Here is a 25,365-nt window from a genome sequence, read left to right as displayed (position 1 = left end):
AGCCGGGCTGGGCCTGCACCAGGCCGGGAGGTGCACCTGCTGCGGCATCTGGGGGACGCCAGGGGACGTGGGGCAGGTGGGAGCCCAGGCCTGGCCGCCCGGGTCCGGATCCTCCTTGCACCCCCCGGCCCCCCGCCCCCCCCCCCCCCCCCCCCCGCTCACGTCACCTGCACCAGGTCATTCAAACTCCCGGAGTGGGTTTCCTCCTTTGTAGGTCGGAGAGGATGCAGGCCCCTCGGAGAGGATGCAGGCCCCTCGGAGAGGATGCAGGCCCCTCGGGAAGCAACGCAGGGAAAGGGCCGCGCCCCCGCACGCAGGTGCCTGCTGCCATCTGGTGGCACAGGTCAGTTTTGCACCGAAATGGACGTGGAAGTAACGGGCCACGTTTGACCGCCCTGTGGGGTCGCACACGTGGTGGCTCCCACCGTGGCGTTTGGGGGTGTGGCCGTGGGCTCGATCTCGGAGGATCCCAGCCTCGGGGTGGGGGCGGGAAAGGTCCCGAGTCCCCGCCAAGGCTCTGGGCTGGGGATGCCGCTTTCACTTTGGAGGCCACTGCCACCCGGTGGCCGCACCTCGTACCTGCAGGCACAGGTGACCCCAGAAGCGAGGCTCCTCCTTTCCCGGGATCAGCGAAGCCCCGGAGCAGCCCTCCTGGTCCTCTAGGGAAGCGCCTCCCTCCGCGTCTCCTGGCCAGGTTCTCAGCACCTGTTGACCCTCCAACTGAGGACTTCTGGAATAGTCCTGGCTTCTGCTAAACACCTTTTCCCTTGGATCTCTCCCTGTCTCTTGCCCAGAAGATGACCACAGTTATAAGGGTCCTACACTTAGAAGAAAACTTAAAAGCATGAGATAGTGCAGGAGCTGCACAGGAAGGCCTGTATGGACACAGGCCTCACTTTGGAGCTGCTTTGGACCCACATTCCCGACGCTAAGAGCCTCCCAATTCCAGTAGAAACCATCCCGGGTGTGGACACATGGCCTGACTTTGGAGCTGCTTTGGACTCACATTCGCGACACTAAGAGCCCCCCCAATTCCAGTGGAAACCATCCCGGGTGTGGACACATGGCCTGACTTTGGAGCCGCTTTGGACTCACATTCGAGATGCTAAGAGCCCCCCCAGTTCCAGTGGAAACCTTCCCAACAACCCTGATCTTCCTTTGTCCTTATGCGCACAGGCTTTGACACACAGGCCCTCACCAAGTGCTTGCTGACTGAATGCACCTGCACCAGGCACTTCTAGTCATCCCCCCACAGCAGCTCCAGAAGTCAGAAATCCAACCTAGAGTAAGCCCATGACCAAGAATTCCACGGAAAGAGTGGCGGGCCCCAAGTCTGAGGTCCCCCACATGGTGCCCAAGTTTTATCAGAGAGACACTGACACTAATGATGGAGATACTGTACGTCGCGGGCCATCATCTGCCCCACGGGCTCTCCAGTGTCACCTCTGTGGTCCTCCCAGCGACCCCAGCATCCCCTCCTCTCCTTTCCCCTGCCCCAGACCCTGGCGACAGCAGTGGGTACAAGACCAAGCCGGGTGGTTTGGGCACCTGGGACTGAGCACGATCATCAGGAGCAATGGCCAAGTCCCGAGTCCCTGATTGTCACCTGCGGCCACTGGCTCCGAAGAGCCCCTCAGGGGATGGACGGCTCTGTTAGTGGGGCTGTGGCTCCAGACCCCTAGGTTACCCCTTGTGTTTTCTGATCACAGTAGTTTTGTTCTCCGCCAGTTATTAAATATTCAGGGATTTTGTGAACCAGCTGCTAAAAACGGTCTGCATCCTGCCATCAGCCGTCGTAGGACGATTCATACCACAGAAATCAGCAAACACAAAGGCAAACGGAATGACCACGGCTTCGTCTCCCACAGATAACCCTGTGACGTGTTGGGGTTTTGTCCGTTTGGGGCTCTTTCTCAGCGCGCAGCGAGTAGAGGCTAGAACATGCCTCCCTTGTGGCTTTTGCATTCCTCAGTTTACCCAAAAGTTTTCAGAGCTGGGCCTGCTGTCAGCCAGAGGGTTGGAGGAGGCGAGCCGAGAGAATCAGAGGAGTAACCGAGGCCCCCCGAGCCCCCCCTCCCCCACTGCCCTCTGTCTCCTGGGACCCGTGAGATGGACCAGTTCAGGCCCTCAAGGCGTTTTACTCCTTTCCTTTGGAGGTTGCCCCCAAGCACTTTCTGGACAGAGTCAGATCATGAGGCCAACACAGTTCTCCACCAGACCAGTGATTCTCAACCTTGGCTGCAGGTTAGAAACACCTGGGGAGCTGCTAAAACGTGGCCACGTTCGGAGCCGTGTCTGAGCCCAGTTAAGACCGACTACACATCAGAGCATTGGGGGGGGGCGGCCCAAGTGCCAGTATCTTAGAAACAAACACCCCTTGATGCTAGGTGCGGGGCAGCCAAGTTAGGAGCCACAGCACTGGACAGTGAGGCCCCAGGCTCGCTGCCTATTAGTCTCCTGGGAGGCCTTTATTGGTCCTCATGCCTGGGGGGCCCGCCCAGCCCAATTGAATCCAAACTTGAAAGCTCTCCAGGTGATTCAGCTGGAGCCAGAATCGAGAAGAGCTGCTCTAGACCCAATAAGGATCACCTCTTACTTTGTAGCTCGTCTCCAAATATGCAACCATGTTAATAAAAAATAAAAACAAAAATAACAACAGAAAACTAGGAAGGGGCACCTGAGTGGCTCAGTGGGTTAAGCATCTGCCTTCGGCTCAGGTCACGATCCCGGGGCCCTGGGATGGAGGCCTGCATCGGGCTCCCTGCTCAGAGGGGAGTCTGCTCCTCCCTCTCCCTCTGCACCCCCTGCCCCCCGCCTCTGCTCTCTCCCACTCTCTCAAATAAATAAAATCTTAAAAAAAAAAAAGCACCAAAGTTACGGAATCTTGATGTTGCTATCACCCCACACGACCAAACTTCTTCCAAAGGTCAAATGAATCCCTTGCTCTTGACCCTGAAATCAGAGTCTGAACATACACAGATGGCACACTACACTCTCTTTACATTTTCTTCTTAATTGTAGGGTGGGGGACTCTCGAGAGTCGGAATGGAATCAAAGCTCTGCTTCGCCCAAGCCCACAAAGTGTTGAGGGGGTGTGCTGGGCAAACGCACAGAAGCCCCCAACAAATATTCAAGACAACCCAGCAGCACATGTGACTCTGCAGTGTATACATCATGCCTCAATTCCCCAGTTTTCAAACGTAAGTGCCAGGCCCAGACCCTATTCATTACTCACTCCACATCGGTGATCCTCAGACTGAGGTTGCTGCAGCAGCAGCAGCAGCAGCAGCTCCAGGGAACTAGTTTGAAAATTCTGGGGGGCTGCATACCAGACCCACCGAGTCAGCAGTCCGAGGCCCGAATCTGTATGTAACGAGCCCTCCAGGTGACAGAGACGCCTCCCCAGAGGCGCGTCGACGTTACCAGCTGAGGACACTGCAGGGTCGGAATGTGGTCTAAACGAGGGGGTGGAAAAAAACCAAGCAAGGGAAAGAGAGATTTGAGATTTTGCTTTCCTGGGGGGTATCCGCACATCCATTCCAGTTGTATGGAGCCCACCACCTGTGAACTGAGAACAAAGCATCCAGATAATTCCCCCATCGAGGTTAACTGCCACTGAGAACACTAGATCATGGCAGGATTAAAAAATATATATATTATGCAAACTTTCTTCTTTCTCTGAAAGAAAACATCCGAATGCTTGGGCAGCATCTTGAGACTGCTAATGGGCCATATCCAGGGATTTTCTGAGGCCCTGTTCTTCACCCTTCTGTCAAACCTTTAAAAGTCTCCCCTTGGATGTCCCATTCGTCTTCTGTGTTCCTAGCAGCCCAGTTCTGAATTTTGTGTGGGTTCTGCGTGGGGAGGGACACAGTTGCCGCACTCTTCTGTGGCATTGGAATCCCAGAATTCGAGTGAGCGATGCTCTCCAGTGACTTCATGGCCTCGTGTGTCCCACAAGGATGGGCTCTTGGATGCCAATGACTACAGGGGCGGGGAACCTGGGGTAGTGACGGTAGGTCTAGGTCACCGGGCAAAAGCCTGCACACCTGTCACCTACCCGATAGTGGTTTCATTGCCTCACCTTGGTTTTGGGGGAAGAGTGTCCTCAGTGGGCATCCCTGAAGACCCCTCCCACCCCGACTACCCCAGATCTGCACCCCGTTCTGAGTGCCCAGCCTTGTGTACCTGGATGCTCCCGGCTTTGCTCGGCACCCTCATGTTGTAGTGATGGATGCCAAGAGGACCAGAATCCAGAACTGACCACAGCTCCACTGCCCCAGAAGATTAGAAGCCCCATACGTTGGGGGAGATGGAGGAAGAGACACCCAAGGAAAAGGTGGGGTGGGGCGGGGGAGGAGCAGGAGACAGGAGGTCTGGGGCGCAGGTCATGGTGAGGGGTCAGATAGGGCAGAGAGCTGGCCACTGAGGCAGCAGTGAGGGAGTCGATGGGAGGGCAGGAGATAATTTGGGGAGGAAGCTCCCTGATTAACCTGCGATCTTCATATGCTCTTTAAAGTCCAAAATTCTCCATTCTTCAGAGGAGAGCCAAACACAGGCGCCGGGCCTGTAATAATAAAAACCAGAGCCCAAGAGCCCCATGCGAAGCTTGAGTTTCACCATTTGTCCTGCTGTTGGCCCAGCCACCCCTTTGACTTTGGGGTCTGCCTACCTCACCAGAGGCACCCGTATCACTTCTGGGGTCCTGTCAGAGAGGTTTCTAGGCTCTGGCCAGGCCAGTTGGATGCAGCATCACCAAAAGGGGCAAGGGTACAACCTGTTACAGGGATGCCCCACCAGCTAGTATTGCTTTGGGGTTTTCTTCTTGTTGTTGTTTTGCTGTTTTGTTTTTGGTTCCAAATCTGCAAGAAGCAGATGCTGCCCACAGAAGCCAAAGCCAAGGACGCCTGCGTGTGTCACCATGTGGCAGATCCATCTTCCGGCCTCCCCCCACCCCCAGTCAAGCAAGTAGCCATCATTTATAAAAACACAGCGCACACTGGGTTTTAATGAGAAAATAACTGTATACTTGCATCGAATGCTTCACGATCACTATAAAACCAAAGCAGGATAATAACATTTAAGTGGTTAACATACACAGGAGAGCCAGATACAGAGTATAATTTTCAAACACAGTATTGCTACTTCCCTCCCCACCCTCCTCCTCGGAAAAAAAAAAATGTCATTTGGGTAAAGGGCAACACAAAATCAAAATTGGCAGCTCACTCACTGAATGCTTAAAATTCAGGAAATTGGTTCTGTCACTAAAACTGGATATATTCACCATCTCTAAACACTTAGGCTATTTTTTTTCAATACATAGTTTAATTACATCCATTCTTTAATTGGAAAAAATGTTTGTCTTCAGAGACAAGAGTCAACACCGTTTTAGAGTTTCTTGTTACGCTTTATTACGTGTGTGTGTTGTGTATATATGTGGACACTGACCTATATACTGCTTATATGTCATTGTCTAGGGTGGGCAGCATGCAGAGGTGTAAAGAGGCAAGGAAATTGCATTGTGTCATCCAAGTAGAACACAGCCCAGCCTCCTACCACTGACAGACCCTGTTTCCATAATTTCTGGATGAGAAAGCCAAGGCATGTCAGTAGTTAATCAGCTCCCGAGGAAAGTGAACATCTATAAACACTGTGGGAAGGAACACTTTCAGGGAAGCTTTTAACATCTACAGAATCTAAACATTTGTTATAGTTGAGATTAACAAGCTTGCGTGCTATTTGGGGGCAGGGACGAGCATCAGAGGCCCATATTTTTTTTTTTTTTTTTGCTTGGACAAGCCTCTTCCTCTTGATGAGATTAGGCAGGAATGACTCTCCTCCAAGGGGCCGGTTGCGTCTTCAGAAGGTTAAAGGGGCTCATTTGGGATTCCAGAGCCTAGCACGGTGCTATGTACAATGGCCAATGTTTTCTGAAGGAGTTAAAAAACTCAAGAGCTCAGAGAAAATCTGGCTCTTCCAAGGGAACTGTGATTTACACCTTAATAGGATCATAAGTGAGTGGAGCAAGGAAATAGCAGTCGTCAGAAGGCAGCAGAGGGAACGAGCAAACGCTGGAGATGTAGGGGCCGTAGTTAAGCAGCTTTGTGACTGTGAGAGGGTCACGGACACTCTGCATCTGTTGCCTTATCTGCACATGGAGCGCAGGCCAAGGGACTCGGCTCTAGGACTCTACGCAACACCATTCATGCTTCTGGTTCAATCAACTGTGGTCAACGGCCAATGGGTCTGCCTCTAAAGCGATTCCATGAACTGTGTGGCCTCCTAAGCTTTCCCATCAGCTGCAGATTCTCCTTTCAAATGTAGGTTTAAGGTGGGTGAACACATGGCTTCCTTCAACACAGAATAAAAAAAGCTGTAGGTTGGTCCCGGGGGCAGGTGGGCCTGTTTCCTCTGGTGAAGGATGGTGTTGGTCTCTATCACGTCTAGCTCACTAGCAGGTGCAGAGTCGGTCCAGAAAACATGAAGCGGGTTTCATTTTTCGTGCCACTCATAAAACCACTCTGCTCTCTGGCCATCCTTGCTACCTGCCACTGTGCCCCTGAGCCACACAGGAGCTCCGGCCCCTTTGGTTTTCAAGTCCCGTGCCTGCCTGGCGTGGGAAGGCTGGAAATCCTCAGGCAAAGCAGCCTTCCTGGGTCCTCTCATTTCACCCATTAGGACTTCCCATCTAACACAGACCTCATTTTCCTGGGAGTGTCTGTCTCCATGCCAGCCTCCCTCACTTGAAAATGAATTCCTTGCAGCAGGGATCTTATTTGGTTTGCGTCCCCAGTGGCTAGCCTATATTGTTGAGTCTTCCTTCAGAATGTTCGGGATTCGGGAGAATAAACCATATGAAGATGGTGCCAACTACCCGTCTCTAGAGTTTGGCTTCAAATTGCAGGTTCCCTTGGCAGTTTTAAAGGATCCTTGTAAGTCATCAGACAGTAGCATTTTTACTCTATGCCCACTGCTTGTCTGTGAATAAACTTTCCCCCTAAAGTCAACACTAGTCTATTAAAAGAAGCGAAGATAATGTGCCTAAAATCTACATACAAACTGTTGTGGCATTGCTACTTGTCAGGATAACATATCAGAGCTTATGACATAACAACATAAAAACAAAAAGGAATTTTAGTGAGGTCTGGCTTAATTATTGCTTTTCTTTTTAAAAAAAATCATAGTTTTAAAACAAATAGAAAAAAAAAAAACGCTGGTCAGTTTTTTTTTTTTCTCATGGCCAGAATTAAAAAACTTTTCTCATCCAGAAATTCAGGGCACCCAATTATTGAATACCCTTATCATATTGCTTTAAATGACAGAAAGAGTAAAGCTGGCATCCTCTACAGTATACTAAGCTATGAATACAAAGCATGAGAATAAATATGGTACTTTTCTAAATGTCAAATTACAAAACCGCTCAAAACTTTGCAATTGTGACTCATGCAAATACCAGGTTAGGTCAATTTAATATTACAAATACTGCATCAGGTCGGTGCCTCTATATCCCTTTTCATAAAAAAGAAATTCTCACTCACTCCTGACGCAGGCAGACAGCTTTGGAGGAAATAACTGTACACCCTTGTCCCATGTTCATTCTGGAATTTTAATCCTTGTACACACATTTTACCCAAACACCCAAAGGCACGTGCGCATGCGCACACACGCACACACAAACACACACACACAAACACACACACACACACACACACACACCATCTTTAGGATTTGTAGCTGATTCCAAGCCTGCACTTATATTTCTATTCTATATTTTTCTATCATCCTGAAAAACGCTGGTCGCTCAGCAAAAATAATATCTCTTACTTCCTTATTTTCCTACTTTCTCCCTCTCTGTTTCTCTGTCTACCTTCATGACCTTTTCTTTAAGGTGTCCTTTCTGATTGATCCAAAATAATCTATCACTCCTTCTACCAAGGTCCACTTTATAATATAAAATATAGTTATAAACACCTTTTTATTTTCTGTCCTCTGCCTCTCTAAGGCAGCGTTTGCCCTTTTTTTAATTATTGCCATTCTAAAAATACCCCTAACCATCTTGAGCCAAGCCATTGAATGTGTACAGATTTTATACATGGATATACTCCCCCCATCCCATCATAAAAATAGTTGTTGCCCGCTAAATATAGTTTTCATATGAAGAAACGTAACTGTGAAAATGTGTTCTCATAAACAGCAAATTAGTCAATACTAGAAGCAGACAAGATCCTAAAGCTAAAATAACCCATTTGGTTTGGCTTTCTCCCTCTTTCTCAACCCCCTCGTGTAGAATAGATTGTGTTTGCAACATGAAGAAACATTGTCTTAAAAATGTGGATTTTTATGTATTGCCCATCATTAATTGCTCCCAATTAAAAACAATTCAATGCAAGAAAAGTGGAATCATAAGTGCCTCTTCCAGGCAAATATAGAGCAACTTGCATTTCATTTTATGGCTGCTGGAGTAAACAGAGTTATCCCAACACCTCTGATGCTGTGAGTGAAGGTGGGAAACCGATGCAGGGAGTATCCAACGCCCTGTAGACTGCACCAGCGTGGGCTCTACTGCTCTAAATGGCCCTGTTACCAATGTTTGTCCTCATCACCCAGCGAGGCTGGTCATAGTTCTGCCTGTAGCAACCATGTTCACTTGCTTGTTACTGCTTTGTCCTTTTGGATCAACTGCGGATTGGTCCAAAATCCAGGTGATTCTTCGAGTCTCAAAAAAAAAAATCCTTTCTCTTTTGACTCCTGGGTGTTTACAGAGTTTGATGGGTGGGCTTCTTTTCATCGTTGGTCATTGCAGCTTCTGGTCTACGTAAGGATTGTGGAGTTTGTTCGCACTTTAATAAATATTCCATTAAAATGCTTCGATGTGTGGATTTCTTGGTTTCTTGGTAACCCAAGCACCAAAGAAGCTTCCTGGGTGGAAGGAAGTTTATTATTCATGGTCCTCTTCCTCCTGGTTGGCATAGATCCCTGCCTCCCAGCGCAAGGCCAATGCGCTCTTTCTTCGATTAACCCGTGTGGCCTCAAGGACCTGAAGAGAGAGGGAAGAAAATTAATCAGAGTTCATGGATGTTCTCTACGTACACAAACCAACTTCTCCGTGTCTTTCGTCCTTTCCCTCTCAACAGCATCTAAGAAACAGAAAGTAATAGTGTCTGGTATGGCCAGGAGGTAGAAGAGACATGGCAAATAAAGCAGGGAGGGAGGGTCTGGATATGCATTCATTCCATAGCCAAATTTCATTTGCTATTTGACCCATAGTTTTCAATAGAGAAAGATTTAATTTCCCTAAAGTGTTCTGCTGGGTTTTTTTTCCTATTCTTCCTCCAAATTTTCATTTAAATTCTAGTTAGTTAACGTATAGTGTAATATTGGTTTTGGGAGCAGAATTTAGTGATTCATCACTTACATAAAATACCCAGCGCTCATCGTAACAAGCCTGCACATCTTTTTGAACTAGACTTGACTCTGCCTTAAGTCTTCTGATAACCCAGTAGGTCTCTACATGTTATCTGATCAGTGGTGTCTGATGGAAATGTTCCATATCTGTGTCATCAATATGGTAGCCAGTGAGCTATATGGCTATGGAGCACTTGGAATAATAAGGCCAGTGTGGGTGAGAAGCTAAATATTTAATTTAAATTAATTTTAATTTGAATATCCTCACGGACCTTGTGACTACTATATTGAACAGCACAGCTATAGATTAACCTTAGTCTCTTTGTAAACTAGCAAACCAGAAAATAATCCCAAACAACTGGACCAGTGTAGATTCTATCCATCAAGCTTTGTGGACTTACACAAGCTATGATCATATTTATCATAAAAGTCTACTTTGGTAGAACTAAACTTCCAAGAGAAACTAAGTGGAAACAAAAATAGCTTCCCAGGCCAATAAAAAGCAATCTGAGCATAATGATGCAACATCAGGGCCCAGGTTGCCTAACAAATGAAATGCAAGGTAACAATATCAAGGACAGGTAGGCTCACCACCATTGGGGTAAGGCCTCCCTCCCTCCAGTTCACTAGAATAGTCTGTAGACGCCAGGGGGAAACTTTAGCCAGTCTGTTCCCGCTTTGGTTCGATCGCTTTGGTTCGATCGCTTTGGTTCGATCGAGATGAGATCCAGATGGATGGCATTCAGGTTGCCAACATATGAGAAATGGCTCGATTTCATGACACTGCATCACAAGCAAGCCCATGCATGCCAACCAATTAAATTATGGTGGCATTAGCTTAAGAAGCGCAGTTGCTGATTTTAAAGAAAAATCTAGCAGAGTCGACACAGATTGACATCCAAACTACAATGAAGGCTTTGCTTATTCTAAGAACAATCATTTTGGCATGGAGCAGAGATGCAGGCAACTCTAGAGAAGCAAGGAGATGCAGGTTGCAGGCAGTGCTGGGGCCAAGGCACAAGCAAGTTCCGGGTAGATTCATGGTCTAGGGGTCCATCTCAACCTGCCTCTTTGGACCTCTGACAAATGTGGATGGACTTCCCAGACTTCCAGTGTGCTTTCCCCAGTGCCCCCAGCAGGGACAGCCAGACCTAACAGGTAGGATGCACTCAACCACGTCTCCTAAATGAATGTTCATCGTTAAGCACACAAGCCATGTCATAAAGCATCTTGCATGTAAGCATACCATGGTCACTTATTCAATATCTAAGAATAAGAAACCAGTAGGAGCAAAAAAATGCTTCCAAGTCTGGTATAATTAAGTAGAGGATCCATCTAGAAGGTCAGTGCATGGTAACACGTTACTGAGAAACGGTACAGGACTGGAACCGGAAGCCCTGACTTTCTTTTCCATTCCATCTGGAACACGTTGTTCATGACATCTTGCAACTTTCTTTATCTGTAAGATGGAGACAGCACCTGCCCTGGGACGCAGGCTTTCTCTGGAGACAGTGCTGACTCGTCTGAAGTCCAGGTAAGTCTAGATGTAAATCATCTTAGTGACTGTGTGACCTTAGAAAAGTCACTTACCCTGGGCCTCAGTTCTCTTCTATGTGAAATGGGAGTAATAAAAGCTACAGGACAGAGCTGGCCCGAGGAACAAATGAGGCAATGTATGTATGGCAGAGCTCTCAATGCTCTGCAAGTTTTCAAATAATTTTTGCCATCATTATTGGAGGGTGCTTTGTAAACTATGAAGTGGTATTCAGACATAAGGCACTTTTATAAGGAGCTCTATCTACACTGTTGTCTCCAAGTATACAAGGCTTCTGGTCATGGATTGGCTCAGGGCGAAGTCATTCCACCTAATGGCTTTTTGAAGATTCAGAGGCCAAGCTCTTGGAGAAGGTTTCTAAATAAGCAACTGCAAAGAGAGAGAGAGAGTGTGTGTGTGTGTGTGTGTGTGTGTGTTTCTAAATCTCGAGCAAATCTAGAGCTCTGACACTTTAGTTCCTGCATATTAACTTTACTTCTTAAAGTCCATTCCTTTCTTTTCTGGGCACAAAAAGGACTTGCCTCTGGGGCTCTAGTAACAGCAAACACATCACACATTCTGTTGAACGACTTACTGATTTGATCCTCATGACTGGTCTACGGGATAAGTTCTATTATTACTCGCATTTCCCGTAGGAACAAACTGAAGCATGGGGAGGTTAAGTGGACCAGTGTTACTCAGCTGGAGGAAGAGCTGAGGTTGGCATCCAGAATTCTGGGTGTGGAGCTGCTGCCCTAGGCCACCATGGTACACTGCAGCTAGAGCCCATAAGGAGTCTGTTGGAAGAAGCAACAGAAAGAGCAAGAATACTCTCTAAAGGAATGGAGACGGGAAAACCTACAAAAAACTTAAAACTAATAGAAAAATCTGATTTAAGGTTTTATCACTTTCACAAATTCAGATTTAGGTCTGCTGGGAGGGAGAAAAAAAAAATCAATCCTCTTTGAACAACCCTCTTAATATTAATTTTCTCTATCTAGCGCTTGGGGGAATTCAAGGAAATCACTAATCTTGCATAGAAACCCAACAGACAGTTGTATTTGGGGGATGGGCAACAAAAGGCAGAGGTTGGTTAAGTCATGTCAGTCACTCCATTTACATTAATATTTTGTTCTTCCTAAGTCCTCTTCAATTGGAGATAGATTGGGCCCAGTTTTATCTTCCTTGGACATATTTGGCCAGATTTTCATTGTTCTTAATTAACTCAAAGGGGATGGAGCTGAGGGCCTAATTCTTCCACTGCCATTGCTTAGATGAGACCCACAGTCAGTCACTGAGGAGGGTACATTGAACGATAACTTTTATATTTCATTGCTCATTTTATATCTTACGAAAGAAAATTACTGATAATCATCAGCTCCCATCCCTGGTACTCATTATTTTGCAAAATTGGGAGATTTAAAAAATATATTGTGCTATAAATTAGCACAACCATCTTGAAGAACATTTTGCAAAATGTAATGAATGTGAGGATGTAAAAGCCCTGGAACCAGTACTTCCACTCCTCGATAGAGAGACATTCTTCCATAGGTTACGCAAGGGGATACGTATAACAACATTCACTGAAATGTTGTTTGTAACTGCAAAAAACAAGGAGAGAGAGAGAGAGAGAGAAACAACCAACATTTCCATCAATAGGAGGTTGAGCAAACAGTGATACATTAATTCAGTGGGATACTCCACAGAAGCTATAATGAATAGACTGGAGCCCTCGGTAATGATGTGGACATATCTAAAAACAATGTGGACAGAATAAAGTAAGGAGCAGAGGATGTTGCAATATGATATCATTTCTAGAAAGACATAAAGCATGCAAAACCAACATGTTATCCGTGTACATGAACATATGAAATATAAATATAAAAACATGCATAGAGATGATCAACATTGAACTCAAGAAAAGTTACCTCTCAGGAGAGAGAGAAATGGGGGCTGGGGAGAAGCAACAAGAGGGCTTGAATGGTATTTGCAAAAGTAATATCATTAATATTCATTATTAATATCCATTAGTAATATTAATAATTTTTAAAATATTAAGCAGATATTGTGAAATGATAAGAGTGGTCAAAGCTGGGTAGGTGGGCTTTATTGTTTTATTTTATCTCATATTATTGGAACATTTGAATGCCAACTCCACGGCATCAGGGACTTTGCTTGGTTGACTGATCTATTTTGGAAACTAGAAGAGTGCCCAGTGTGCACTCGGTCCTCAATAAATTGCTAACTGAGCGAATGGACAAATGAGTCTCCCTAGAGTTCTGTATATTTGAAATAATTCTTTTAAAAAATAGTAAAAAGCTAAAGAAAAAAAATAAAAACATTGTTTTCCCACAGCAAAAAAAGAAAAAGAAAAAAGAAAGAGAAAAGAGAAAGAAAGAAAGAAAGAAAGAAAGAAAGAAAGAAAGAAAGAAAGAAAGAAAGAAAGAAAGAGAGAGAAGGAGGAGGGGAAGAAGAAGAATGTAAAAATTAGGGGAGAATGAAAAATACTCTGATTTTTCGTAGCACAAGTAATTGCAAAATATGTGTAAAAGGAAATTGTAGAAGAAAGGAGGAGACTTTTTGGAAATTCAATGCATAAATTAGGAGCTTCCAAAAGAAAAAAGAAAAAAAAAAACCCAACCCAAACCACCAGGCTTAAAGATGGGAGCGAGAAGGGGAGTGGGCAGTGGGATGGTTTACTTTGGGAACAACTGATCATGAGTCTACGCAGTGGAACTCTCTGGATTGGTGTTACGGACAACAAAGGGCTGGTCAGACCCGGCAGCTCGGTCCTGCTGAGCTGCACTTTCCTGAGCAGACCAGACTACACCGGCTAGCAGCGCCTGCAGAAACTAACGTCCGTGCCCTTGGGTGCAAACACCTTCCAGATCCACGGGCAGGGCAAGGTCTTCTCCAGCCCCCACCACACAGCACAGCAAAGCACAGCAGCGGGGAGCACCGTTGCATGTACCCCAACATTTCCAGGCAGTCCCCAGTTCCGAAAAGGCTGGAAGAAACAAACAGGAGACCAGCTGCCTTCTTGCCCGCCTCCTGGAACACATCTGCACACGGCAAACCACAGGGGCATGCACCTGGGTCACGCATGCAGGGACACCAAGACAAACAAGTGGAAGAGTACCTCGGAAGTCACCTTGCAAGACAGTAACTTAGAGGTGTACTGGCGGAGAGGGAAAAGAGCAGGGTTAGTACACGGCAGAGACACACTCGCACGACACCCCCCAACACCCCAGCTGGACACCAGTCCCCCTGCTGGGGGCAGACGGGAGGGGAGGACTCGCTTCATCTGATAGGAGTTTATCCAGAGATCTCCACCCATCGGAGCAAGGAGATACCCTGGCACCCACTGATAAAAATATCAGAGAAGCCACACGTTGTTAATCCAAGAGTCGTCGCTTCCGTTTCCTGTGCCTTGAATTAACAAGATTCTCCTCCGTCCCCCCGCTGCCACCGGCTGCCCACCAGCGAGGTCCGGGACGGCCACTTCGGACGCGCTGGAGTCTGCAGCCCACCTGCCTCTTCTCTGCCCGTAGCTCCTCTGAGCCCCACAGCTGCCTTGTGGCCCACTGTCCCACAGGAGGAGGACCCTGAGCACAGGCAGGGCGTGATTTGGAGCCCAGGTTGGGGGTGGGTGGGTGGATTCCATGAAGCTGAGCCCCGGTGGTCCTCATCACTATTTGGGGGGCCTGGCTAGGTTCCTGGCAGGGGGGTGATCATGCAGGAACTAGAGGGACTCTTTGGTTCCTGTAGGAAACTGTAAGTCCCTGTAAGTCAAGCCCAGAACAAAATGGACCCGCTATGGGAAATGACATAGAAGAATGACCCCCTGTGGGATTATGGTATTGACCTCATTTACACAGCTTAGGACACTGGAGGCATTTCTTGGTCTCTGCCATTGGCATCACGGACTGGTTACATGGGGTCCTATGTCCGGGGTCATTAATGGCTTCTAATGTGTAGTGCTACAAATTAGAGTTCTGTAATGACCAGGCTGAGGACGGGGCTCCGATGAATCCTCTGTGTCCCCCCACAGGGTGGGAGCGGCTAGGAGAAATCTGGGCAGCACGAAGAATCCTTGATTGCGGCTCAGCTTCCCATGGAGCCGGGGGTGTGGGGCTCTGGATGGGCTCATCCGCTCACTGAGAATAAGTGGGTGGGTGTCTTGGTTTGAGGGGAAAGATGTGTGAGGAATTCTTAGAAAAGCAACGAACTGCTAGTCCCCAGCTTTGCCTGAGAACAGGGGAGGCCTTCTCTCATTCCAAGACCGGCAGGGGTGACCGAAAGACTTCTCAGTAACTGTTTTTGGGGTGAGATAGAGAGTAGAAAATCCACCACGAGTAGATCCTATGCCACAGGCGGGGTTGGGGCTGAATGCCTATGGGAGGCCGTAATTTGGACGCAGGTCAGCAGCTCTTCAATTGAGAAAGAGAAAGCAATCCACCAACCTGCTCAGGAGCATCACTGACTCAAGAACCTACCTTCCTCCTCTGAGGCTCAGGGAACAGCTGGCCAGAAAACCACTTTGGCCTAAATATCCTTCCTTTGCAAGGCATCAAGGAGCCTTTTAGGAAACTGATTCATCAGCCCATCGTGTGTTCCATGACTAACCAGAGATGGTATCAGGGCTAGATAAGGGGACGTTTCCACATAAGAAAACCATTTCCAGAAAAGAGAAACCCACAATAAGGACAGGACTGTCGCATCTGGCTGTGCGATGCACGCACGGAAGCACCAGGCTGAGGGGGGTTGTTGGGGCTGGAGCTCGGTGCCCTCAATTCTATCACAGTGTGGCAGGGACAGGGGTGCATCCTGGCAGGTGCCTTTTTCTAATTTTTAAAAGGTCCCCGTGAAGGCTGGTAAGCAGCCAGGGAAGAGGCTAAGGGTGGGGACAGCGGCCTCCCTGCCCTCAAATTTGCTGAGGGGTCCATTAGTCAGTGGGGTCTGGCTAAAGCCTTGAGCACCGAGATTCTCCTTGGTGATCACATCACACGGAACAGGGAAACCAGTGGGCGGGCACCTGCTCAAGGTCTGAGCTGGTAACAAGGATGGCCACGGGGGGGTGGGGTGGGGGGGGGCGTTTCCAGGTCCTTGTTACTAACTTTTCCACCAACTTTGAAAGGAGCGGAACAATCACAGATGACTTAAGGTCCCTGATGCCGTGACTTGTGGGGAGATACCCCAAAAGAGAGAGTCATGATTTAATTTCCCATCTTCTGTCATTCTCTGAGCTGTCACCTTATTTCCAGCAGAAGAAGGGACAGCTAAGAGCCCTGAAAGAGGCCACCGAATACTGCGGCTTCTCCCACACCATCGCCTAGCAGGGGTTCCTTGAGCCAGAGGCCTCCTTCCAGTCTTGCATATGATTTTTTTATATATATAAAGTGGGAAAGTATAAGCTGCAAACGAGTTGGGGATGGGATTCCGGATACCACTGCTGCTCCAGGGTGGGGCTATTGAATCTGCCTGGATGGCAAGGACATTTTTCTCGGGGTTGGCAAAAACTCATGGAAACTATGCGCACAGCTTCTCTTGGCTCCTCTGTCTTCCCTTTCTCCGTCCTTCCTGCTCAGTAAGTCCTTCCTGCTCAGTAAGACCGTGCGTCTAACATACCACTACACATGCAGCCCAGAGGCCCCATTCTGTTTCTAGATTTTCCTTCTCCTTGGCCAGCAAGTTAGGATTCTTTTTGTTCCAGTTAGAAAGAGCTTGCTGCTTCCTAAGATTAAACACAAGGTTGGGTCTGGATCCTGTGCGGGACCTGCTGCTGCCAGGTGACTTACTGGAAGGAATACTGGCAGGTGGGTGTGTAATGTGACACTGGACTCAGGTGATCCATGTGAGGCTCCTGGAGGGTGCAGAGTCTAAGAAGCCACATCTCGCCCACAGAACAGTGTGTATGGACTGAACCAGGAAAGCTGAACTACCAGCTTCTGGGACAGGGAATCCAGGTACACAGTCAAACATCAAGCAATCCATTTGTTCCCTATGATGATCCTTCTGGTAGAAGAGACAAGGAAAGAGGGGGCCAGGGATCAGCAAGGGAAACAAATGAAGGTTTGTTCGTTCCTATGGGTAAACGTCAACACGCTCCCCAGTGACTGATGTAGATACGATAGAAAGGATCCCCTGAATTAGAAGGTCTGAGAGGTGAAGTCACAGGTGCCTCAAAAATCAGGTTTGGCGGATGGTCACATATTTGCTTTAGAAGCAATCTGAGTAGGTGTTGGAAGTTCTGGGTCTCTTAAAAGAGGATATAGTGGATTGGACAGATTTTGTTCTGTTCCTAAGGACTTCCTCCAACAATAAACGTGGTTCTCTTGTAGTACCAAGGATGATGCAAAACACCTGGCTTTCGATATTAACAGCCCGGTTAGTTAATAGGTTTCTTCCTTATTTGACATGTTTATTTACTTGAGAAAAATAGAGACAGGAAGCTGCCTCTCACTGAGTGAGGGGTCATCGTATATTGAAATGTTGGTTCCAAGAAGCTTCCTTAATGCAGAGGGGAAACCCAATCTGGTTGCATCCTGAGTTTGCAGGAAGGTGGCTTCCAGCCCCTGTGGGTGGAATGAGTAGCAGTGGGCTCTTCGTTTGGGTGGGTAGTATTTCCTTCTAGTATCTGCACCTCAACACAAAAGGCTCACACAAGAGATACGCGGCACGTGCTTAGGAAACGCTTGCATGGGTCACATGCAGAGTGGTTCCATTCACTCCTCCCCTTCCATGCTGGATGCAAGGGGTCTGCTCCGTTAACTTTCACCACAGCTGCTGACAGACGCTGCAGACTCACCGGGAGAAAACAAGCCACTTACAGCACTAGGTTTCAAAAGCACAGGCTCCAGAGAATACCTAAAGGTAAAACTCCATATTTTAAGTGGGGCTGCAAAGAAGGGCTGGCTCAGGTGACTTCGTGGGCAGAAGTCCTATGGGCTTGGGGAAGGAGCCCCAACAGCAGAAGGGTCTGCGCCAGCTGCCAAGGGCCAGGCCCCATCTACTATGCAGTACAAGGAATGGCCCCCAAATGCTCCAGCCTAACAGAATAGCCGAGTCAGTGTTCCAGACAGCTTAGGTGTAACCCCAAGGGAGAGGGACACAAGCGAGTCATCAGGCTGCTACAGATATGTCTGCTTACTGTATCATTAAGTATTTTAAAAGCATCGTTCGGTATCTGGATTTACGTCCAGAAACCCTCGGACTTAGCCCACTAGGATATGCAAGGCAGCAAGTAGGCATGGGAGTCCTACTGCGAGCCCGTAGCATTCAAGTTTAAAATGACCCAATAACTTATCATCCAAACTGGGGCACTTTCAGAGGTGAAAGAGGAGGCTATTGGAAATCACACCAGACCCACAGGCATAAACCAGCACGGTCTGGGTAAACTGGGCAGTGTCTTCAGTTGACTCAAGCAAAACTGTGTGGGGATGGGGGATGATCACTTCAATAAATGGTACGAGACTGAAGCTACCAGACTCCCAAGAGGTTGGCACAGGCCCGAGGCTGGTCCCCAGGCTACTGGCTGTGGAGACTGTGCGAAACAATGGCCCTTGTGTCTCTTACTGGAGAAAGAAACCACAGAGCAGATGACTTCCTTCATGGCTCATGTGAGTGTCATGTGCAAAAGTCTTGACAACTGAGGGCATCAGGGCAGCCCTGTGGTTTCCAACTGTCATTTTAAATGGCTCTTTCCTGCCAAGCTGTACACACACACTTGGTAAGAGTCCAAAACACACTCAGCTTTGTGCACACTGTGTAACCTTTATGGGGACTGCTCAGGGTGGACATGAGGGGGATGGCATCATCAGAGCTCTCTAGAGAAATAAAACCTCGACGGGGCAGGCCAGCGATGGTAGCAGTTGGCCCCCTGGTGCCCAGGGACGATTTCAGGGTGCTTGTGTCCTTCCTCTTGTGTTGCCCTAACATGTTTCGTTTGTTTTTTTCTACACACCCGACATCCCCAGCACCAGCCTTGCCAGTGGCTCCAGCCACACTCGGCAGCAGAAGGACCCACTCTTCGCACAACATTTTTTGAGAAACAGGGCCAAAGCACCCAAACCCCACTCCAGGCATGTTAAACGATACATGCGAGAATTGGTTTTGGAACCAGGATGCTGGCCAGACGACTGCACACACACACACACACACACACACACACAGACACCCAAGCCTGAACTGGAATAACCGTGCACCAGGCGGATGTTCGCGCTCGGAGGAGGGGAGGAGGAAAGGAGGAAAAACTTACACTACTATCATCCATCCTCTCACGCCTTTTAGATTTGTGTGTCTCATAGTCTTCCATGAGGGTCTGCATCAGATTCTTGGGCCGCTGGAATCCGGCAGCCTCTTCGGGGGCTAAGTCAGGCTGCGAGCTGGGGCCTTCAGCTGAGGGGGATGGAGGAGGTTTGACTTTCTCTATTGTCCCTGAAACAATACGAAGAGAACACCCTTTCTAAGCTTGTCTGCTCATGACCGCTTCTAGAAAGAACACGGGCAAAAAGCAACCTCTGACAGAGAGCAGTAGTTAAGTGCAGGTCCCCTCACGGCAGAGACTAAAGGTTGAAGCTGAAGTCACAAAGCCGTCCGACAAAGACCTCAAGGACACCAGTGCTACGGGGTCAGTAGGACCAAGGAGGCCCGCAGGCACTTTGGAAACATATGTCAGAAAGACACTGGCTCCGGGTGTTCTGGGGACATGTCCTCTATCACGGACTGGAGGATTTGACTGTCAGAGGTGGCGGTGCCATCGAGCCTTTCGAAACCCACTTTTTACAGCTGAGGAAAACAGGCCCTGCAAGGGGACTGCCATGTGGAGGCCCCAGGGTGCTGGTGATGGTACCAGGTCCCCTGCTTTCCTTACCAGGTTCTTTTCTTACATGAGAAGCCACCCACGGGCAGCCGACCTGCCCAGCCTTTCTGCATGGATAGCCCAGGACTATAAAACATTTGAATGAGAACCAGGCTTGTTCTTCCCAGGTCACCCCAGTCTTCCATTGGCCAGCTTCCTTCTTGACCTTACCTGCCGGGGTCCTGAGAGCATATGGTTTGAGACCCTCAGACCATAAGGTAGGAATACCGACAAAGGCAAGGTCCGTGTTGTAGAAAGGTGTGTGCCAGACTTTGGGAAGGGGTGACTTTAGCTTCCGAAGTGCCCTACAAGAATTCTCAGGATAAGGGGATTGGGTCAACTGTGATGCTACGGTGACTCCAGACACTTTCGTTAAGACGGTCTGCATCCTTCCCTCTTGGGAAATGCCTGGCCCTGATTTCTGGCCCATCACGGGGTTGGTCTCATTGCCACAGAGCCCCAGGTGCACTTCTAAGAAGTACCTTCAGGTGCAACAGCCATGATTTTTCCAACTATGCCCCTCGTGGGAGGCATGGCGAGGGTGATGGACAAGGTATGTAGAGGAGATACACAAAATAAAGAGGGCCATTTGAGTCGAAAAGTTTGGAAAGCACCAGTGGAGGAGACAGACCCATTTGACCCCTTTCATTCTCCAGTGGAGGTGGCTCATGTTTCTTCCTCTGACTCCCTAGACTTCTAACTTGGCAACAGCCTGCTGTAGCCACAGTCACGAATGAAGCCCAGGGACGTATCTCTGGGTGGGCAGCTACAGTCCTTTGCACGGCTCCTTTTGATGGGAGTTGGACACCCTCCCGACCCCCTAGAGTTCAGGAAACCCAGGCTTCAATCCTTGCACTTCCATTAACTAGCTCCGTGTTGATTGTAGACAACCACGTAATTGTTCCCACTTTTATTTTGGGCTGATCACTTAAGAGTTCCAAGTCTCAACTCTCCCAGCTATAAAAAGAGAGGTTGGGAAGAAGTTGTCTTTGAAGTCCCTTCTAACTCAACTATTTTGCTATTCAGACAAATATTTTTGGCAAGAAGATCAATCCTTATTGGTTAAAAAAAAAAAGGCACGGGGCCATCATATTTGGCATATTAGACATGAAGTGGTTTTTAATACACAGGGCACTCTATCTGCAGAGCCACGATTGTATCATTACTCAGTGAAATACATGGCCTTGACTTAAATTACACAGATCACTAATAAAAAGTCTTTTGATAGGACAGTAAGGCAATTAATATTTCCAAGTCCTCAAATTCACTAGCAACGGATTCTATTTTTTATTATGGAAACAGGGAATGCTATAATGATTTATAGACCCATCCACTAGATTACATAGTTAGCAGGATTTTACCCTGCCTTCTCAATTTACCCTTCCTTCCTTCTTCTTTTCATACTGAAGTATTTTAAAACAGTCCTAGACCTTAGGTAGTTATCACCCCTGAGCGCTTAAGGATGTATCTCTAAAAATTCACATTGTCTTTTAAAATGAAACCTTGAAAAAGTACACGGCAGAGTGGTCAGCACGCAGCTGTGGGGTGAGCCGCTTGGGTTTGAATCTGCTACTTAGCAGCCACAGAACCTTGGGCAAGTTACTTACTGTGTCTCTCATCTCAGTGTCCCCATCTGTAAAATGGGAATGATGCTAGAGGTCCCTTCCTCACACAGTTGGTATAAGGACTAAGTTGATATTTATAAAGTTAATATTTAAGACAGTGAGCATCCAAGGAATCTAGTTACTATTGATTTTCACACTTGATCTTAGCCAAAAGGCCAAGAAGCGCTACTACTGATTTCCAATCTCAAAGAACAGTATGTCTACCGAGGGAGAATGGGCAATTTCAAGGACGTACTCTGCATAAGATTTTTACAACTCTTCCAGAACTAGAAATAGACACCACATTGCCAGGTTCCGCATTTTCCAACCGACTTCATGGGTATCCAAATAATTTCCCTGCAGTCATATTAACCTTCTAGAAAGCAGAGCCCATGCTCCAACTTCTTCCTTTCACACATACCATAGCAGGACCCCTGGCTCATGGCACTTTGTTTATACTTCTGTGAAAGCCTTTTCACATATTGGCTTGTATCATACCTGCTTGTTTGAGCTTCTCTTCTCAGTTAAGCTATCATGTCAACCCAGGATAGGGATGATTTCAAGCATTATGAACTCCTTAACTCATCTGAATGTAAACTCCATTAGAGTAGGTCCTTGTCTGTCCTGGTCATTGCTGGATCCCAGTGGGGTATTTGGCACAAGGTAGGAGCTCCTGTTTGTTGAATAAACCAGTGAGTACATTGTGATATACACTAGCAGCCACTTATTAGATACTTGTGGATTGGGACAAAATTCCCAGTAAAAAAATCTGAGGAAAGAGTTTAAATGTTTTCACCAAAGCCATGAAATAAAGCAATCTTGGTCTACAGAATCACAAACTCAACAGCTTTGTAGTAATAACAAGTACACTTATGTGGCATTTTAGTTGTAGGCTTCATGTCATGTGATCCTTACAACAACCCTGGGATGTAGTCGGGGTCAATGACATGACATCGGAGAATGGTTTAGAGCACAGAGACTCCGCGGCTAAAGCCAGCCTAAGTTACGTTAGCTAGAGTTAACATTCAGAGTTGGGTCTGGTCTGGAACCCAAATTGTGTTGATTATGGCTAAATTAGATGATGGGATGTAGGCTGAAAGAGAATCATAAAGAGAGTGAAGGGTTAATATAGAGAAGTAGTCAAATATTGAACATTAAAATACATTTCCCAGCTTATTAATATTCCAGCAAAACCACCCATCCCCGGAGCAAGTTTTACCGGCTACAGCCACTAGAGGTCACATGAGTAACAGGTAAGAAGACCCGGCTCAGTGGCTCTGGAACTGCCACCTCCAAAGAGGCTGAGAAGTCAGAGAGAACAGGTGTCACATTGACCAACCCCACGTCACAGCTTCAAGGGAAGCTGTCACAGGTCCCCTGGGAAAGGAGGCGCTGGGACCCATCCCTGGACTCCTGGCCATCAGTGTGGTTGGTATGAGAGGAGGTCGCTGGTCGCTTGGCTGGGCTTCTCTGCTGGGCCCTGAGATCTCCAACCATCCTGCCCTCAGGACGGTTCCAACTCTGCACTGGAATTCCGTGTGCCATCTCAGGACTGACACAGGTTGCCAAACAGCGGGAGGGGCATCTGCTCCATACCCAACGTCTTCCTCTGAAGGCCCAAGATTGCAGCCAACAGTCCTCTCGATGAGAACGGAGAAGAAACTTCTAATGTTCTTTCCGCAGCAGTGGACACTGCACACACCACCACGTTTGGTCTCGGGGATCATTACATGAATGTGATGCGAGATGGTCTGTGCCACAGGCCTGTGAAGTCTGTCTCACCTTGTCCATGGCCCTGTAAGGCCCCTTGAAACTCCTTGGCCCAGAGGACACACACCATTATGATTCCAGAACAGTGATAGTTATTTTTGGTGCTCACACAGCACTTCCCAGCACGTCCAGTTTCCATCCCCACTTGCTCCATCAAAACTTGCTCTCACATGTTTATTCACTTAGTGAATGGCTGAATAGCTGATGGTAGCTGAAAGGGGCCTCGGTTTTCAATGACAAATATCCTGCTGTCTCACTCGCTGGCGGGGACTGCATACTCTACACACTAGCTCTCTTGACGGACGCCCGCCACTGTCCCTGTGAAACTACATGAACAGAAAGTGTCACGCAGACCTCGGGGTACACCTGTGTTGGTCTTGGCCAAAGGGTGGCACCTGACATTTACAGAGCAGAGAGCAGGTGCACTGTGAGTTCTATGACATTTGACGTAAGGAACCATCAGAATAATAAAACTAGGTGGAAATGCTCAGTGGAGGGTAGGAAACATTTTCAAGTTTCCTTCATAAACGTGATTTTGTTCAAACTATTCCATCTAGAGTAACATTGTTTATTTGTTACTGTTTTTTAAAATTTGTCTTAAATTCCAGTACAGCTTTTTTAAAAAAAAAAAAAAAAGATTTTATTTATTTATTCACGAGAGACACAGAGAGAAGCAGAGACACAGGCAGAAGGAGAAGCAGGCTCCCTGTGGGGAACCCGATGTGGGCCTCGATCCCGGGATCCCAGGATCCCGCCTTGGGCCAGAGGCAGACACTCAACCACTGAGCCACCCAGGCGTCCCTAAATTCCAGTATAGTTAACACGCAGTGTGATACTCACTTCAGGTGTACAATACAGTGATTCAACAATTCTATACGTTACTCAGTGCTCATCATGGTTAAGTGTGCTCTTAATCCCCATCACCTATTTTACCCATCCTCCTACCCGCCTTCCTTCTGGTGACCAGAAGTTTATGGTCTACAGTTCAGAGTCTGGTTTTTCGGTTTCTTTTTTTTCTTTGTTCGTTTGTTTAGTTTCTTAAATTTGTCTTCCTGTGACTGACCTATTTCATTTAGGATTAAACCCTCCAGATCCATCCGTGTTGTTGCAAATGGTAAGATTTCATTTTTGATGGTTGAATAATATTCGTGTGTGTGTGTGCGCGCGCGCACGTACACACATACCATGTCTTCTTTATTCATTCATCTATCAATGACGTTTGGGCTGCTTCCACAGTTTGACGATTGTAAATTATGTTGCAATAAACATAGGGGTGCATGTATCTTTTTGAATTAAGTGTTCCTATTCTTTGGGTAAATATTCATCGAGAGTAATTTTATTTTATTTTATTTTATTTTTTTAAAATTTTTATTTATTTATGATAGTTACAGAGAGAGAGAGAGAGGGAGGCAGAGAGAGAAGCAGGCTCCATGCACCGGGGAGCCTGATGTGGGATTCGATCCCGGGTCTCCAGGATCGTGCTCTGGGCCAAAGGCAGGCGCCAAACCGCTGCGCCACCCAGGGTAATTTTAGACTTAATACGCTCTTCAACGTGTTTGAAGGTGAACAACTTCACTTGGGTGGGAGGATTCCAGAGCCCTTTCTAAAATTGTGTCCTATTTGCTTAGCTTTCTAAGGTAGATCTAGCTGCTAACCAACAGTCATTAGTAAACACTAGGTTAAAGAAAACTTTAGAAATAACCTGAGATGGGGCAGCCCTGGTGGCTCAGCGGTTTAGCGCCACCTGCAGCCCAGGGCGTGATCCTGGAGACCCGGGATCGAGTCCCACGTCGGGCTCCCTGCATGGAGCCTGCTTCTCCCTCTGCCTGTGTCTCTGCCTCTCTCTCTCTCTCTCTCTCTGTCTCTTGTGAATAAATAAATAAAATTAAAAAAAAAAAAAAAGAAAAGAAAAGAAATAACCTGAGATGGATTTCTTTACCAGAGGACTTCTCCAAGGTTTTAGCGCTACTGTGATCATGAATCACTAATTCAAGGATGGTGTGATATTTCTCAAATTTATTTAACCAGAGAACCTCATTTCATAAAATTCCTATTAATATCTCAAGGAAAACAGTTTGTGAAATATTGTTCTCTAGCACATACTAGTTACCTTAATGGGCTCCTGTAAGTTCAACTAATAATTAAGTATAGGCACAAAGCTTATATACAAGGATTTTTACCATCATACTTTT

General features: G+C 47.3%; 1 protein-coding gene across 11 annotated transcripts in view; it reads right to left on the bottom strand.

The window, feature by feature from the left end:
- Positions 1 to 4,978: 4,978 nt before the first annotated feature.
- PALM2AKAP2 (PALM2 and AKAP2 fusion) overlaps positions 4,979 to 25,365 on the bottom strand; it is a 468,534-nt gene continuing 448,147 nt past the window's right edge. For 8 of the 11 annotated variants that reach the window (XM_077912859.1, XM_077912860.1, XM_077912864.1 and 5 more), the window contains 3 exons: positions 19,197 to 19,375; positions 14,079 to 14,117; positions 4,979 to 9,037 (listed from right to left, as the gene is read on the bottom strand). In XM_077912859.1, the coding sequence (XP_077768985.1) occupies positions 8,939 to 9,037; positions 14,079 to 14,117; positions 19,197 to 19,375 (317 nt within the window). In that variant the 3' untranslated portion in view covers positions 4,979 to 8,938. The remainder of the gene's footprint in view (positions 9,038 to 14,078; positions 14,118 to 19,196; positions 19,376 to 25,365) is intronic. The other 3 variants (XM_077912861.1, XM_077912866.1, XM_077912863.1) reach the window with 2 other exon arrangements.

This window comes from Canis aureus, chromosome 10 (genome assembly GCF_053574225.1).
Source record: "Canis aureus isolate CA01 chromosome 10, VMU_Caureus_v.1.0, whole genome shotgun sequence".
NCBI lineage: Eukaryota > Metazoa > Chordata > Mammalia > Carnivora > Canidae > Canis > Canis aureus.
The sequence above is the reverse complement of the archived record's forward strand: the minus strand, read 5'-3'. Positions and strand labels throughout refer to the sequence as shown.